This window comes from Arvicanthis niloticus, chromosome 12 (assembly GCF_011762505.2).
Source record: "Arvicanthis niloticus isolate mArvNil1 chromosome 12, mArvNil1.pat.X, whole genome shotgun sequence".
Lineage (NCBI taxonomy): Eukaryota > Metazoa > Chordata > Mammalia > Rodentia > Muridae > Arvicanthis > Arvicanthis niloticus.
In genome coordinates, this window is record NC_047669.1 from 23,677,787 (window position 1) to 23,694,116 (window position 16,330).

The following is a 16,330-nucleotide window of genomic DNA, read 5'->3' on the forward strand; positions in this document are numbered from 1 at the left end:
ACTAATGATCAAGTCACACAGAGTAATATTACAGAGTTACAAAGACTTAGTGGAGCTGCCTGGTTAGAAACATGGGCTCGCTTTTGTTCTGTGAGAAGAAAGAATAAATGGTAATCAAGACAAGACTGTGTCTTTTACATTATGCTTTCCCCAGTCCTTAGGAAGGGGCTAAGAGTCAGCCAAGGAAGGCAAGACTCTTTTTTAGTTGGTCATAAAGTAGTGGTTACCAATGTTGGCTGGACACTGGACCTATGCTTAGGGCTTTCAAGAATACTGACATTCTGTTCCCAGTCTAAGACATTTTGAAATCATCGGGAATTTAAAAATCTCAAATGACTGTTATGTACAGCCAAGGCTGATGATCACTTCTCCAGAAAAAAAATCTGAATAAAGACATTTGCTTTTGGTTATATCAAAACCTCCTCACTTCCCTCATATCTCTCCTCATACCCACAGGTTTCCACCACAATAAACCCTTTCTGTTGTTTCTAGATGAGACCTAACTGACACCTTCCATTCAGGAAGACAGATATTCTATTCAGGCCAATAGATAGAAATACTAGACTTTTTAGCACATGCTTCCCAGAATCTTGCATATGAGAGACAATGTTCAACCATGGCAATGTGACAATCATCTCAGACACCTGGGCTGTGTGGCTATACAGTACTACCACCAGGATGGGACTGAGTAAACTGTAGGTGAAGGTATGAGGCTGTTGTTTCTCCCAACTCACTTAGAGCTACACTTGATCTGCCATGCTGGCTTTCTCTGTCATTGCTCTCTGTGGACCAGTGTGTCCAGAGAAATGTTTTTACCCTCCCCCAAGAAGCCTGTGATACAAAGAATACCCTAATCCTAAGCCAAGAGAAAATTAGTTTTCCTCTCTGAGCTAGCTTTCTCTTATTATTCTGTCCAAATGCCTGATAGCTTAGTATCTCAAAGAACCTACCTTAATTTTCAACCGATATTGGGCCTAATCTTTTTATTTTCTCAGTCTGGCACAGATAATGGGCAAACAATACCTTTAAATGGTATTAGTGGGCCATAAAAAGGCAACTTTACCTTTTAAGGTCTCTTTACATTTTTGAGGGATAGAGACCTAGATTTAATTGAGAATCAATTCCAAAGTATTTGAGAATTGCTTCTGTGATAGAATTGCTGGAAAACTTTTCAGTTTTGTCACTGTACACTTGAAGCTGATGTCACACAATGACCCTGAGTGCTAAGTCTGAGACTCACTCAGAGAAATGTAGAAGCTAAGTCAGAGAAGCACATCCTCAGGGGATTGAAATACCTGAGTCAATCGTCCCCCACCCAAACCCAAGACAAATGAGTGGTTTTACGGTGGAATCATTGCTTACATTACTGTGAGAAGCAGGGAAACAAACACGTCTTTTATTATTGATGAATAGAATGAAAGGTTCTGCCGGAACACCGAGCAAGGCTTCTCTGCTGAGGAAGGAATAGGGGGTAGAGTCACCTTGTCCTGATGGCACTTCGCAAGCCTTATCTCCAGACGCCGCTTCGTAGATATAATGTAATTTGATGGTAACTGAGACTCGGGGTCACCTTCTGCAGCACTATTACAGTTTCTGGGGTGGTTTTTCTTATGGTCCAAAGAGAAGAGAGATGAGAAAATGCAAAAGATTATATGTATCAACATTACTCATTTCCTTAAGTTGGCAATGATGACAAAAATGGTGGTGGTGGTGAGGTGACTCTGTGTGCGTGTGTGCATGAGTGTGTGTGTGTGTGTGTGTTTATTAAGATTAATGCAAAAGCTCAAAGAGAAAAATCACATCCATGGTTAAATTATTGTTATTGCTACCTCTTTGAATTATAAAAATAATTTTGATACAGTAAAACCTCATTAATTTGGATTCTGCTAATCATTGGTCTATGGGATAAGTTACCTTTATATGAAGAAAGGAGTTGTCAAACAATTTTGTAAGCACATTTAAACGTTAAACATTTATGAGAACTTGTTCTTTTCAAGCATGTCAGAAGCACCTACTCCAAGTGATGTCTATTTATAAACTTTTGATGTATTTGCTGGATCCAGAATTTTATGCACATCTATTGTAAAATATGGATGTTCTTTTTTGACATATTCTCTGTGTGCTTGGAAAAAGTCTAGATATTATCAGTTCTCTAGTTCTTAAAAAATTGACCTCTATTGCATATGAATCATACACGTAATTTAGGACAAGACTTCTCTTGCTAAGACAATGTGCTCTTATTGTATGCTGTTTTCTGTAAAAACATATCATATATTTCATAGCCTGTCTCTTTAAATGATGTAAAATAGTAGCTCTCAATTGGAAGCAATTTTGACAAAAAGATTTTTTTTTTTTTTTTTTTTTTTTTACTGTCATTACTAGCAGATTCTGACTGGCATCTAGAGGGCAGAAGCCAAGGACACTGTTAACATCCGAAAGAATTTTGTGCTAATGGTGCAGCTTTTGAAAACCATTGCTATAGAACAAGTGAAGTGTGTGTGTGTGTGTGTGTGTGTGCATATGCACCTAGGGTATTGAAGATGAAACCTATGATCTTGAACATAGTGGGCAAGCACTCTACCCTGAACCACATCGCTAAAGCAAGTTAAATATTACAGGGAAATTCAGAGATAGTCATTAAATTCAACACTACTTTGGATTGAAATTTACTATTTCTAAAAAAGAAATATCTTATTCTTCTGGTCATTTTAAAATGTAGACATACTAAAGTACCACTGAGTGTTGTGGGGCATGAACGTAAGCCCAGCACTTAGGAGCCAGGGCAGGTGGATTTCTGTGAGTTCAAGGCCAGCCTGGTCTGCAAAGTAAGTTTCAGGATAGCCAGGGCTGTGACATAAAGAAACCTTGTCTCAGAAAAGCAAAAAGCAAAACAAAAATAACCTTCAAACAACACACAAACACGCAAGCAAGCAAACACCCCCCAAACAACAACAATCTCAGAAATGTTAAAGTATCCATAAAAATCAGAAACTTGGGTCTTTAAAACAGATAGCATAAATTGTGTTTTGCAATTTTGCTGCCAATGTTTTTCAGGTCCTGGCTTTAAATTTCATTAATATTTTACTGTATAAATGTGTATATTATCTGTATTTCTAAGCCAAGTCCCCTTATACTCAAGCTATAACAGGAGGCAGATTTACAGACAATTTTAAGAAATCAGAATTCAAAGACTCTGATAAATGCTACTCTAGTATGCATTTTCTGGTTCTTTTAATCATCTCTGCTTTTTCTTCAAAATCACTGAGAAAAATTAAAAGGAAGCACCACTTCAAACAAAAATAAAAGACCAGTGAAAATAATAATTTTGTCTATTAAGTTAGATTAAAGGAATTGCGAATGTCTTAAACACAAATGTAAGTCCAGGAAGACCTCCAAACCCAATGAACATATCACATAATTTAAGATTTTTAGAAACAGGAAGAACATCCTGTTATGGGAGTCCTGTGACTCTGACTTTCAACAGAGCAAGTAGGAGTCTTCCTTGTTTTTCTTTGCAGTGCTTCCCTGCTGGGTCACGACAGATCATTTTATCATGCTACAGCTGATCTTTACTCTTGAGAGTTTTTAGAAGGTATTTGATATTTACTGACACATGCCTTTGACTTATATTAGTCAATCTAGTGACAAAGCTATTGATTTTATATCATTAAATTATCTCTGAATTTGTGTTATCCATAATGATGACTGTGGCCAAGATAGCTAAAACAAGTCTACATTTCGTAAGGGTTTCCAGTAGTAAGTGCTGAACCCCAAAATGTGTTCTAATGAAAGCCCTTGTGCATCAGAAACGGGATGAGTCAGAATCTCTTTCCTAAAACATTAGCTGAGGTTTTACTGAATCACATCAAAGAGAATGACCAGTTTGGTCTGTGAATATCAGGCTGCAAAAGCACCTTGGGATTGTAGACCCTATTGGGTTTGAACAGTAATATACTGTGTAATTGGCAGATAAGGATACAAATGGTGCTTTAAAAATATATCGCTTTGGAAACTAAAATTGGGGTGTGTGAAATTCCACTCTTTGTGAAATCAGTTCTCAGAGCTAACTGTACTGTTCCTATAGTCTAGTTTCTGCAAACTTATCGCTACCTCCTCTGTAGAATGTAAACCAGGCTGAAAAAAAAAATGCTTTGAGGTGATTCAACCCTACACGGTTTATGACTAAAACTAGGAATTCATCTTGAAGGTGGCAGACATGGAAAGAGGAGTGTTGGGGCTACCTCACTCTCCTGGCAAGCCTTGATTATGAGTGAGAGCTGCAAATGATATGAATGACTACACAGAGAGAAATGTTAATCAGATTCTTACGTAAGAATTCAGTAATGTCCTAGTATACTAAGGAAACTTTCAGGTGAGAAAAAAATCCTGGGTATGTTTTGATTCCTTTCAGTTGGGTAGGGCAAATACACTTGAAATGCACTGATATCTTCTAATGCAGATTTAAAAATTGTTGGGTGTGGCCCAATTCATGAAAGTAGTTAACCATAAATCCTTTTCTTCTGTTATAACATGCTTTTGTTTCTTTTCCTCTTAAGATGTTAATTTATCATGCAAAGAATTTTTTTCATTAAGTGCATTAATGCTTTTGTTTGTACAGGAAATTTCAAATCAAAAGGACTCCCCATAGTTTCCAAACACAAATTCTTAGCAAATGACATGCCAAGATGATAATATCCATTCCACATGGGGAAAAGACAAATTCGGCCATTATCTTGGGGTTTTAACCGGGGTTCCAGCCTTTATGTTGCACAGCGTCTTTGCCTTTGATAAGTCTCCTTTATGATAACTTCAGATGGACTATAATGGAACATTTTGTAGAAGAAACTGGTTTCTAGCAGTTGAATCATGATGCTGGGAATAAATTTGGTTTCCCTGAATAATGGTTTCTCAAAGCAGTCACAGCTTCCTTCGAAGGTTAGAACTGGTACCATTTCTTATCCTTATATTTCAGCATTAGCTGGAAAGAAAAAAAATAGCAATCAAAACATGCTACAAAACCTTAAAAGTGTTACGCAGCAAATCACTATTAAGCAATCATAATTAAAATCTTAAAACCTAATAAAACTGTTTGGCTGCCTGTGTCTGCGTGGGCAGTTTACCTCGTGTGCGTGCTTAGAGAACGCCTCTGCACTGGTCATCATGCCGGCAGTCTTCTCTTCCAGCTCGCCCAGACGCTGCCCTCTCTCATCAAGCGCAATTCGGGCTCGGGTCAGCTCTCCCATCACCCCGCCAGCAGCGCCTTTCATGCCTTCTATACTACCAGGTCCAGGGATGTGCTGTGCTAGGCTGCGGGATGCTTTTCCTGCCGAGGCTTCCCCAACTGAAAATGTAAGCCGTAGACATTTAAAACATTTCAGAAATTCATAGTCAAGACGGGCGTCAGGGCAAAAAGGTACTCATAAACATCAACTACTATCATAATTTTCATCCAAAGGATGGCATTTCTGGTGTTGTCAGATATATGTGTATGTGTTAAAGTTATGAGTACATAAGAATGCCTAAGGGAGAAATGGTTATTATATGTCTTCGTGTGTACGTGGTTTGTATATGGGGCTGCACTTTCTCACAATATGGAAATTTTTTTCTTGTTTTCTTTTGTGGATATTCATGTCTGTATTCATGTGTTTCGGGTACATGTATGATTCTGCATGTGAAGGTCAGACGTTAACCTCAGGTGCTGTCCATCTTCATTGTTTTCCTACAAACTTGATTGAATGATTACAGTGTGCGTGTTGCATGTGCGTGTGTGTGTGTAGGAAGTCAGCTTAGTTCATGCTACTTCATAAATTTGGAGAACAGAGGACAACTTATGGGAATTCGATCTTCCCATCTACCACGTGCATCCCAGGATTTGAACTCAGATTGTACGTTTGGTGGTAAATGCCTCCACTGGCTGAGCCATCTTGGGAGCTACATCTTGTTTTTTGAGACAGAGTGTCTCACTTGGCCTGGCACTCACTAGTCATCTAGGCTGACTAGCCAGTGAGCCCCGAGGATCTGCCTGTCTCTACTTTCCCATTATTAAGATTACAAGCACATGCCACCTCACCTAGTGTTCTTATGTGCATTCTGGGAATCGATCTCATTTCCTAATATGTGCAAGGCAAGCACTTTACCGACACACCCATCTCTCTAGTCCTACAATTGCACTTATTAACATGAAGGAATTGGAATTCTCAAATACATAAAACCTCATGTCTGGCACATACCAATGTTTGTTACAGTCTGCCCAATGTTCTCTGTTACTCTTTATATAGAAGTATTTGTAAGGTCCCCAATTTTCTGTAAATGCTAGAGAATTAGGCATAGGATTATATAAGTAAAGGTTTTAACTTTGTGTTTTTTTATAATATACTAAAAGTCTTCTTGTTAGGAACAAAGCTCTGTTTTATTTAACTTAAATAAAACAAAGTTCAAAATCACTGTCTTGATTGGTTTGCCAGATTGGTAGCACAGACCTGTACCTCCAACTCTTGTGAGGCAAGGCAAGGGGATCAAGGGTTGAAGGTCGGAGTGGTTTACATAGCAAGATCCTTTCACAAAACAAAATGCATTATAATACACACCCATCTTGGCAGAAATTTAGTGAACATTTTCAGGAATGTCACATTAGAAAGAAACCTAAGCTTTTAAAAATAAAAGCCTTACTAATATCTAATTTACATACTAAAAAACAACCCTTAATAAAGCTCTTAATAAAACCCTTATAATTACATCACTGGGTTTTAGTGTCTCATACAGTTGTGTAACTATAACTACTATCTGATTTTAGACTATTTTCATTTTTCCAAGAGAAACTCAAATTTATTAGCAATTATTCCATAATATCTCATTATTCCAGCCTTGGGAAACAACTGATTAACTTTTAGTGCCTATTCTGGACAACTTATATGGATAGAATCATGTAATAGGTGGCCCTTTTCTGGTCTGGCCCCTCTGATTTATCATGGTTTTTGTGAAGGTCTATATTGCCACATGTAAAACAATATTCCCTTTATTGGCTAAAATAATATTCAACTATAGGGTAGTACCTATGTCTTCTTACACAGAAAGTCAAGAGAACGGGAGTTTTGATATGTGAAACCAAATGGTGGTGGCATGGTCTGTCAGCTTTATTCTGATCCATCCTCTGGAAATGTGTTCTAGCATCTCCTGTTGCTTTCTGATTGCTGTTCATGAGAGTCTCACTGGTAGATCTGCAAACTAGTTCTTTTTCCACAGCACTGATACAATTGTATTATGAATAAAGAATTCATTTTCTAGCAGTGGTTGTAGGAAAACAGACTAAAATGCTTTCTCACAATTTAAAAAGCCAAATACTATTAACTGTGCATTAAGATAGAGTTGATCTGCAATTCTTACTAGCTTGCTCTTTACTTATTTGATATATATATATTAATACAGTGACTAATTTTATTCATGTTTAATAAACATAATAATTTAAAAAAATACAGTGAAAACTAACATTCAAATTTTAAAATAGTCACAAAAGTACTTTGGTTTAGAATTTAAGATATAGTGTATTAAACCACACACACACACACACACACACACACACACACACACACATACACACAAACAGGTCTTCTATTTTGTGATGAGTTTTTTAAATGAGGATTTACTCACAGAGTTCTTCTCTGTCAAATGTCTGTCCACTTCCACCAAACAGTCCCTTGAGAAAGCCTCTATTTTGGGCTTCTGGTGTCTCTATGGGAGTAAACAAATCGCCTAACATGTCCTGCACCAATTAAGAAAAATAGGATTAGAGCAACTAAGATTAAATTAATAGATGATAAGGTAATACTGTGAGATACTACACTACATTATGAAGATAGCCTTTCCATATCTTTTCCATGTGCATTTTGCTTGGTTTACAGTTCTGACCTTAGCTCCCCAGAGTTCTTAATAAAGGAGAAAAGCATAATAATAACAACAACAATGATCATCATCATCATCATCATCATCATCATAATAATAAAGCAAGGACAAAAATACAAAACTTTAGACAACCCAGTCACAGCTGCATAGAGCAGATACTGGGAAATCATCTGATGCCATGTCCTATGTCACTAGCGATTACTCTGGAGCAAGGAGGGAACAGATTCTTTAATCAACCATTCTGTTGAAGAGAGTAGAAAATTCAGCACAACCATATCTCCAAATACCAATCCCACCAACTAAGACAAGATCCAGAGAACCACAGAATCATATGGGCATCACACAGTCACATGGCCTGAATGAAGTGTATTGGAAATACTCAAGCTAAGACTGTGAACCCCGGCAGAAAGGCAACCCTTCCCTAATGAGATGAGAATGTACAGCTGTGACTGTAAATATAAATATGGGTGTGCTCACATCAGACACTGAAATCCACACAGGACGTCTATGAGTCCCTGACACATTAAAAAGACTGTAGCAGGCCAGCTGGAAATTATTCTGATGGGTATCCCAGACTAAAGTCTAGAGGTGCCATTTATTTTTATTCTGTTTAAATTCACCCAGGACTTTATTTTGTCTTCTGGTTTAATTGGGAATTCTTAAAAATTCTTTTAAACTCTTTGTCTAGAATTTCACTGAAGTCATCTCACTAGATCACATTACTGTGGAATCCCCCTAAAGGAGACCTGACAACCAGGACAGACATTCAACCCAGAAGGTCACCTGCTTAAACTCCACTGAGGCACTGCATGTTGACAAATCTGCTTTAACAGATTTGAGTAGAAACACGAGTATCTGCTTTCCAATCAACAGTAAAATCCTTGGCAGCTCCAGGAGAGGAGGAAGACAATATTCATCCCAGTAAAGAAGAATGGCTGATACTATATTATTTTTAAATTTTACTTTGTCTCATTGTTAAAGATCTTTGCTCTTGCATATTTCTTAATGGTTTTGTTTAATTTGCATATTCCTTATATTTTATATTTATTCTACTTTTTGCCTGTTCCACTTAGTTATTTGTACTATTTTTCTTATTTAAAACTTATATATGTCCCTCCAATCCCCCTTTCCTTTTCTTTCTCCATTCCCTCTTTTTGATTTATCAATTATAATTTTCTATAGATTTAATAATCTTTAAATTCCATTTACTCTATAAGCCATAGACATCATGCTAAATAGGAAGAAAACTTAAAAAGTATTTTCACTAAAACCAGGAAAGCGGTTCTCTTACTCTTTTTCAATACAATGCTTGAAATATTAGCAAAAACAAGAGAATAGCCCAGTGTGCTTACAGAAAAGAGGCCAGCATGGCTGCCCTCTGAGAGGCCCAACAAGCAGCTGAAAGAGTCAGATGCAGGTATTTACATCCAATCAGTGGACAGAAGTTGCTGACCCCTGTGCTTGAATTAGGGAAAAGCTGAAGAAGCTGAGGAGGACGGTGACCTCATAGGAAGACCAGCAGTCTCGAGTAATCTGGACCCCCAGGATCTCTTAGGCACTGAGCCGCCAACCAGGCAGCATACACCCGCTGATAAGAGGCCCCCAACACATACACAGCAGAGGCTGCCTTCTCTGGCGTAAGTGAGAGAAGATGCACCTAACCCTCAAGAGACTGGAGGCCCCAGGGAGTGGGGAGGTTTGGTGGGGTGGGGGTGGGTGGGGACATCCTTTTGGAGATGGTCGGGTGGGGGGGATGTGTGGGGGTGGATGAGGAGGGAGCTAAATTCTGGATTGTGAAACAAAAGGTTAAATAATAAAAAAAATATTTAAAAAAAGAAAGAAAGAAAATGGAATGGGATAAGCTAAAAAAGGAGGATGTCTGATCATTTTCATTTCCCAACATTATGGTCCTATATATGGGAGACCTCAATCTAAATGATTTTCTAGAAAACTCTTAGAAATAATAAACTTTTCCCGCAAAGTAGCAAGTTACAAGCAATACACAAAAACTAATAGCTTTTCCTAAATGCCAGTAATAAAAATGCTGAAAAAAAAATAAGAAAAGAGCTGCCACTTTCACAATATGTTAAAAATGCCATAGAATAAATCTAAATAACAATGCCCCAGACTTCTCTAATGAAACTTTTAAATCACTGAAAAGAGAAATCGAAGAAGCCACTAGATGACAGAAAGACTTTCCATGCCCATGGATCAGCAGAATATTGTGAAAATAACATAAATAGCAACCTACACATTCAATGCCTTCTTCATCAATTTCACTTTACAGAACATTTTTTTTCCAAATCCATAGAAAGGACAAAAGACTAAACAGCCAAAGCAATTCTGAGCAAAAGCAACAATTCTGAGGTATCACTACTTGCAGCAGAATATTTCTCCCACTACTTTGTATAAAGCTCAACGATTGGGCTGTATGAGAAGTAGGCAGAGTAAGGAGTCGGGAGAAGGAAGAGGAGGAGCTAGGAAGAGGAGGGGGACCAGAAGAGAGAGAAGATGGTGACAGATGTGCACGTCTCTAGCACACGTAAGGTAGTTGTAATATCTAGGGTTGGGTATTGGGTAACACCTCTATTGTGTGGGCAAATTGTTATTTGAGCATTTCCAAACATATAAAGCCTTTGGATAATAATCAAGCTTTAGAGTCTTATTTCTACCGGGTACCGTGTGGATGGCAGGATGGACTGGGCTCAGCCAAACGTTGTGGATACAGTGTGGTAGATTGGCAGAGCCATCTCCCACGCTGTCTCATGGGTGCCAGGGCCGGTGCTTCTGACCGGTCAGATCCGAGCAGCAGAGAGAGTACACTGCCACACTTGGCCTCAGGCCTTGCCTAGTCGGGAACGTGGCTGCACCTTAACAAGCTAGATTAGGTGCCACCATTTGTAAATTTTAACCACAACAAATACTTCTAATTTTAGTCACATTATAGAGCCATAGCAACACAACCAGAGTGCCACTAACATAAGAACAAACATGTAGATCAGCATAACAGAACAAAGGGCCCAGAAGTAAATCACTCAGCCACAGTGATGTGAGTTTTTACAAAGAGGGCAAAAACACTTTGTAAGAGAGACAATTTCTTCAACAAGTGGTGCTGGGAATATTAGACAGCCCGTTACAGAAGAATGAAGCTGGATCCATATCCTCATCCTGCATAAAATCAATTAAAATTGATCAAATATTAATGTAAGACCTAAAATTCTGAATTATGAGAAAACATTTCATATTATAGGCATATGTAAGGAGTTTCTGAAGAGAACTCAAATAATAAATGAAGTAAAATCAAGAATGTGCAAATCAGACTTATGATGTTTCACAACAAAGGAGACAAATAAGTAGGTGGACCACAGAATGGGAAATATCTTTCCTAACTTACAGCAGACAAATGATTAACATGTAGACAACTGGATCCATATCTCTCATCCTGTATAAAGTCAATTAAATTGATCAAATATTAATGTAAGGCCTTAAACTTAAAATTGTTATGAGAAAACATTTCAAATTTTTATTACTCAAATTCAAGGAGTAATGATATAAGTATGTGTGTCCTTACATAGGTGTATGTAAGGATAACATATAACTAGAACCCAAATAAAGAAACACAAGAAAAACCAAACAATTCAGTTGATAAATGAGCTAATGAATAAATACATTATGATAAATGTAATCAAATGATAAAGACAAATGCCCGATAAGCATGTGGAAACATATTTAACATGCTTAGCCACTAGGAAATGCCAATTTAAACTATATCAAGATGCCATGTCACCCTAGTCAGAATAGCAACCATTAGAAAAATAATCAATTCTAGCAAGGATGAGGTGAAAAGGGAACTCGTATGCTGCTAGTGGGAATATAAGTCAGTCTGTCTGCTATGGTAATCTGTATGCTCATGAAGTTTTCCCCCAAGCAAACAATAGAACATAGGCCCCAGCTGTACTACCCTTGAGTATACACCAAAAGAACTTTTAGTTAACATACCACAGTGATGCTAGCCTCTCTCCCTCCTCTCTTTCTTTCCCTCCCTTCCCCCTCTTTTTCTCTCTCTCTTTGGTGGCAATAATTTACAACAGGCAAGTTATAGAAAATTATAGAACAAGTACAGAACAATGAATGAAAAAATGTTGTATGATTACACAGTTGAATTCATTCAGTCATAAAAAATGAAACTGTGCAGGCTTGGGAGATGGGTCAACAGTTAAAAACACTGGGTACTCTTTCATAGGACCTGGATTTAATTCTTAGCACCTCGAAGCTGTATATAACAGCTGACCTGAAATCAGTATATATCCCTATCTGTCTGTCTGTCTGTCTGCCTGCCTGCCTATCTATCTATCTATCTATCTATCTATCTATTATCTATCTATCTATCTATCTATCTATCTATCTATCTATCTATCTGTATCTCTAGATGGTCTGACTGTCTTCTGGCCTCTGTGGGTACCAGGAACATATATATATACAGATATACATGTAAGCAACAACCCGTACACATACAATTAAAAATTAAAAAAAATAGAATTCTGTTGTTTTCAGAAAAATGGGTTCAACTGGAGATTATTATGTTAAAAAATCAGATTCAGAACAATAGATATTACATGTTCTCTCTCATTTTGGGTTCTAGATTTTATGTGAATACATAAAAGTATTCACACACACACTGTGTGTGTGTGTGCATACACACACAGTGTATATAAAACATGAAATAAAATGTAGACCCTCTGGAGAAACCAAATAATAGGAAGAGAGGGAGGGGAGAAAGGAAATATATCCAAGAGTGCATATCATCAAAGTATATAATATACTTGCAAAACATGTCATTATAAAACTTATCTCTCTTTATATAAGAAACTTATGTCAGTGTTATTAAAACAAAACTCCCTAGAATAAAATACTTTTTAATTCTTCTAGTACTATAAATGACCATTATAATAGTTCCTCCTATTACTTCCATGTATACCTAGAACCATACTAGAAACTTGTAGGATTACATTGAAGAATATATATTCAAAACATCTTTTAGGAAGAGTACATTTATTTTCTGGCTCAGTGACACTTTAGCTTATAGACATCTCTATTCTCTTTCTCTCTTAACAATCACGTCTATTTATTTCTATAAAGGAACTTTACCTACCTGAATATTATCACACATTTCTTGGCTATATGTTAACCGTTGAATTTCAGTAGGAGAGACGAGGTATAATGCCTGTCCTTCATTAGTAAAACAAAATGTCCGTGCTATTCTCATGTCTGTCAGAGGCAAATAATTAACATCCAACATTGGGCGAAGACTAGGTAAGCTGAATAGAAAAAAACAGTAAATCTGTATTTCATATTTTTGTTGACATAAACGTTTTCTTTAATAAAAAGCTTTTAAGTCATTATTTTATGGGTTTTTATAGCATCTTCAAAGATAAGTAATAAGTAGACTTCCATATGTAATCACGTGTACATGTACAAACATGAGCACAATTCTATTTTTGCCCACATATATGCTTAGCACCCTTAAAGATTAATGTAGAGACCCATAGTCTCTCTTTAAGACAACTCTTTAGTCTTTGGGCTTATGCACTAATAGAGACATGTGTGGGGTCCATCTAGTGTTCCTGGCCACGTTGTGCTTTGTTCCCCATTAGTCCCTCTTCACAGGGAATGTGTGACAGGATTTTCCCTGTCCAATTACATTACAATATTAGTGCAGCAGGAGGCCTGTGATTGGATACAGAAAAGGGAGGCGGAGCTAAGAGTTGCAGAGACAGAGGGCGACTCAGGAAAGAAAAAAGATGAAGGAAGATGGAGGCCGAAGAACAGGATGATTCAGATTCAGCACGGCTTTAAATAGCCACAAGTAGATATAATTTCATAGAAGGATAAAATAATTGGGGTAACTTGTCTAATCTAGGTGGACAGCTTGTATCATTATCAATTGGCCCTGAAATTATTGTGTGGAAGTCTTGTGAAGTGAGAATTTATTGTTATATAAATCTGACTGGTTAATTATAAGCTTCTGGAGTTTTGTTTCTACTAGGTTGCTGGGTGTTGTGGTAGCTGACCTCAGGCTGTTGTGTGGGGCTGGGTGGCAGCGACCCGCCAAGGGAACTCGAGAACTCCGGGCCAGAGTGTCTGTCAAGATGAGTACACCCGGCTGGAGCCACGTGGCCAGCAGGTACTGGGCGTAGTGCGGGAACTTGCTGTTCTTTTTAATATTTTGCACAACAGAAATGTGATCTTCCTGTCTCTTAGCCTGTCTGTATTTAACATGACTAGTAAGTAAACATGACACTGGTTTAAGAGAATGAGCACAAGAAACAAATTAGCGTTTATGCAGGAGAAAGACTACATGTCTACTGTCTTTTATCCTAACCCTGCAATAATGTTAATAACATTGTGCTAGGGATGTACTTTAGATACTGTAGTTAGAGCCAATTTTACAAACCACTACTGAGAAACAATTCCACTGTTCATCGTTCCTTGAACTTGGAGGGCAGAGGCAACTGCTTTGATTTATCTTTACACTTAGAGACTACTCTAATTCTTCATGCTCACTAATTTCAATTATAACTATATTCTTTGCATCTCAAAATTTACTATATGATATGGGGACTGAAATCTACCGTCTTGGCATAAGCATGTATTGCTGTTCTGGCGCCATGCTGCCTGGCATTGCAGCCATCGACTAGTCGAATGACTACTGAGCAGCTGATCTTTGGATGGTCAGAAAGGTGGTATGCTGAAAGCACAAACTGCACACTGGATTTCAAAGACTATCCTAAATTATCCTAAATATGGGGCTGGAGAGATAGATCAGAGGTGAAAAGAGCTTGTTGCTCTTCCAGAGGATCTAGGTTTGAATCCTAGTACCCACACCAGACAGATGACAACTGCCTGTAACTTCAGCTCCAGGGACTCTGACACATACTTCTGATTTCCAAGAGCACCGAAACACATGTTTATAACCCACATCTACATATAATTAAAAATAAAAATTTAGAAAATTATCTGAAATATGAAAAATATAATAAGGGTTTAACGTAAGATTTTAGTGGAAATGAGCTGAGAGGTAGCTAGTATATCACACAGAGACCCCTCTCAAATCAGTGTCCCCATAATTGCAGCATGTCTAAGTTACAGACAAGACAGACTGATTGTTATTGGGAATCTTTCAAAACAGTTTGAGAAAGGGATAATCAATGGAGAAAGAATTAGAAATATTTGAGAATAAGCATACTATGATTGCTTTTCTCCCAAAGCACCATGAAAGTCTGGCTTTACTCTTCATGTCCTTTCCTACTTCTCTTTCTATTTATCACAAATTTTTCTGAAAGAATACCTTGTAGCAGGAAAAAGCATCAGAGAGTAAATGTTTTAGGCTCTGGGGCTTGTAGCATCTCCTTTGCACGTATTCAGTTCTGCTTTGTAATATAAAAGCAGCCATGGTCAACATCAACAAATGGTGGGTATGGCTGTGCTATAAACACCTTTATTTTCTGATTATTTTCAGAATCCATCCAATTTCCACCAATCATATTATCTGACTTTTTCAATGATTTAATTCTTGGCTTGCAGGCTGTACGAGTCAGACAAGGGATGATTTATCATTTGCCAACCTCACATCTGCACTACCTTTTCCTCTCTTGCCCTCCTGAAAGTTAGCTTTGGCTTCTTTATGCTAACACTTGCTTTCTTAAAGGGTTTCATGCAGCTCAGGCTGCCCTCCAACTTTGTAGCAGAGTATTATCTGGACCTTTCTATCTTCCCAGCTGGGGTTCTGGGCACGCTCCAGTGTGACCACTTTATAGCTTTGTCCCTGGTACCCCAGGGCTTTGACCTTTTGCGGCGTTTGCTACCTCTTGACCACCTCTTCTGCTGTGATGTCTTCCTGCCTTTATAACAGCAGGTTGCTGTCCTGGTCCTTGTCTTACCTCTCTGATGACATCTCAACCTCTGCCTTTGGGCTCTCTTTCCTCCGGTGCATAAATGCAGAGACTGGCCCCTATCTACCCTCAGCACAGTCTGCTGTTCATTTCTTTTTATACGATCTGTTGATGATCTTTGCCGTTTGCTGTTAACAGTTTTCTTAGATGACACTCAAGCCCATGTTTTTCCAAGAAAGCAGACCTTAAATAGTTAAAAACTTTTGCTGGATGCCTCAGGAGTGCCTCAAGTGTCAAACTTATTTTTAATCCATTCTCAAACTCCGTATTCACATTTTTTTTCAAATTCCCCCACTTTCTTACCTGCTAATAGCATTACTGTCATACAAATTCCCCAAATCCTGAGACTTAGTGATCTCCTGAACCTTGTGTAACAAATCAGCTTTGCACACAGCAGGTTTCCCTCCCCTCCATGCCTGCTCCCTCCTTGCCTTGCATTGCAGATCAAGAGCCCATCCCACCCCTGTCTTGAGTATTCT

General features: G+C 38.0%; 1 protein-coding gene across 8 annotated transcripts in view; it reads right to left on the reverse strand.

Moving 5' to 3' along the window:
* Positions 1-2,343: 2,343 nt before the first annotated feature.
* Positions 2,344-16,330, reverse strand: part of Stxbp5l (syntaxin binding protein 5L) — a 286,076-nt gene continuing 272,089 nt past the window's right edge. For all 8 annotated transcript variants that reach the window (XM_034515170.2, XM_076942909.1, XM_034515168.2 and 5 more), the window contains 4 exons: positions 13,052-13,217; positions 7,648-7,759; positions 5,121-5,341; positions 2,344-4,978 (listed from right to left, as the gene is read on the reverse strand). In XM_034515170.2, the coding sequence (XP_034371061.1) occupies positions 4,937-4,978; positions 5,121-5,341; positions 7,648-7,759; positions 13,052-13,217 (541 nt within the window). In that variant the 3' untranslated portion in view covers positions 2,344-4,936. The remainder of the gene's footprint in view (positions 4,979-5,120; positions 5,342-7,647; positions 7,760-13,051; positions 13,218-16,330) is intronic.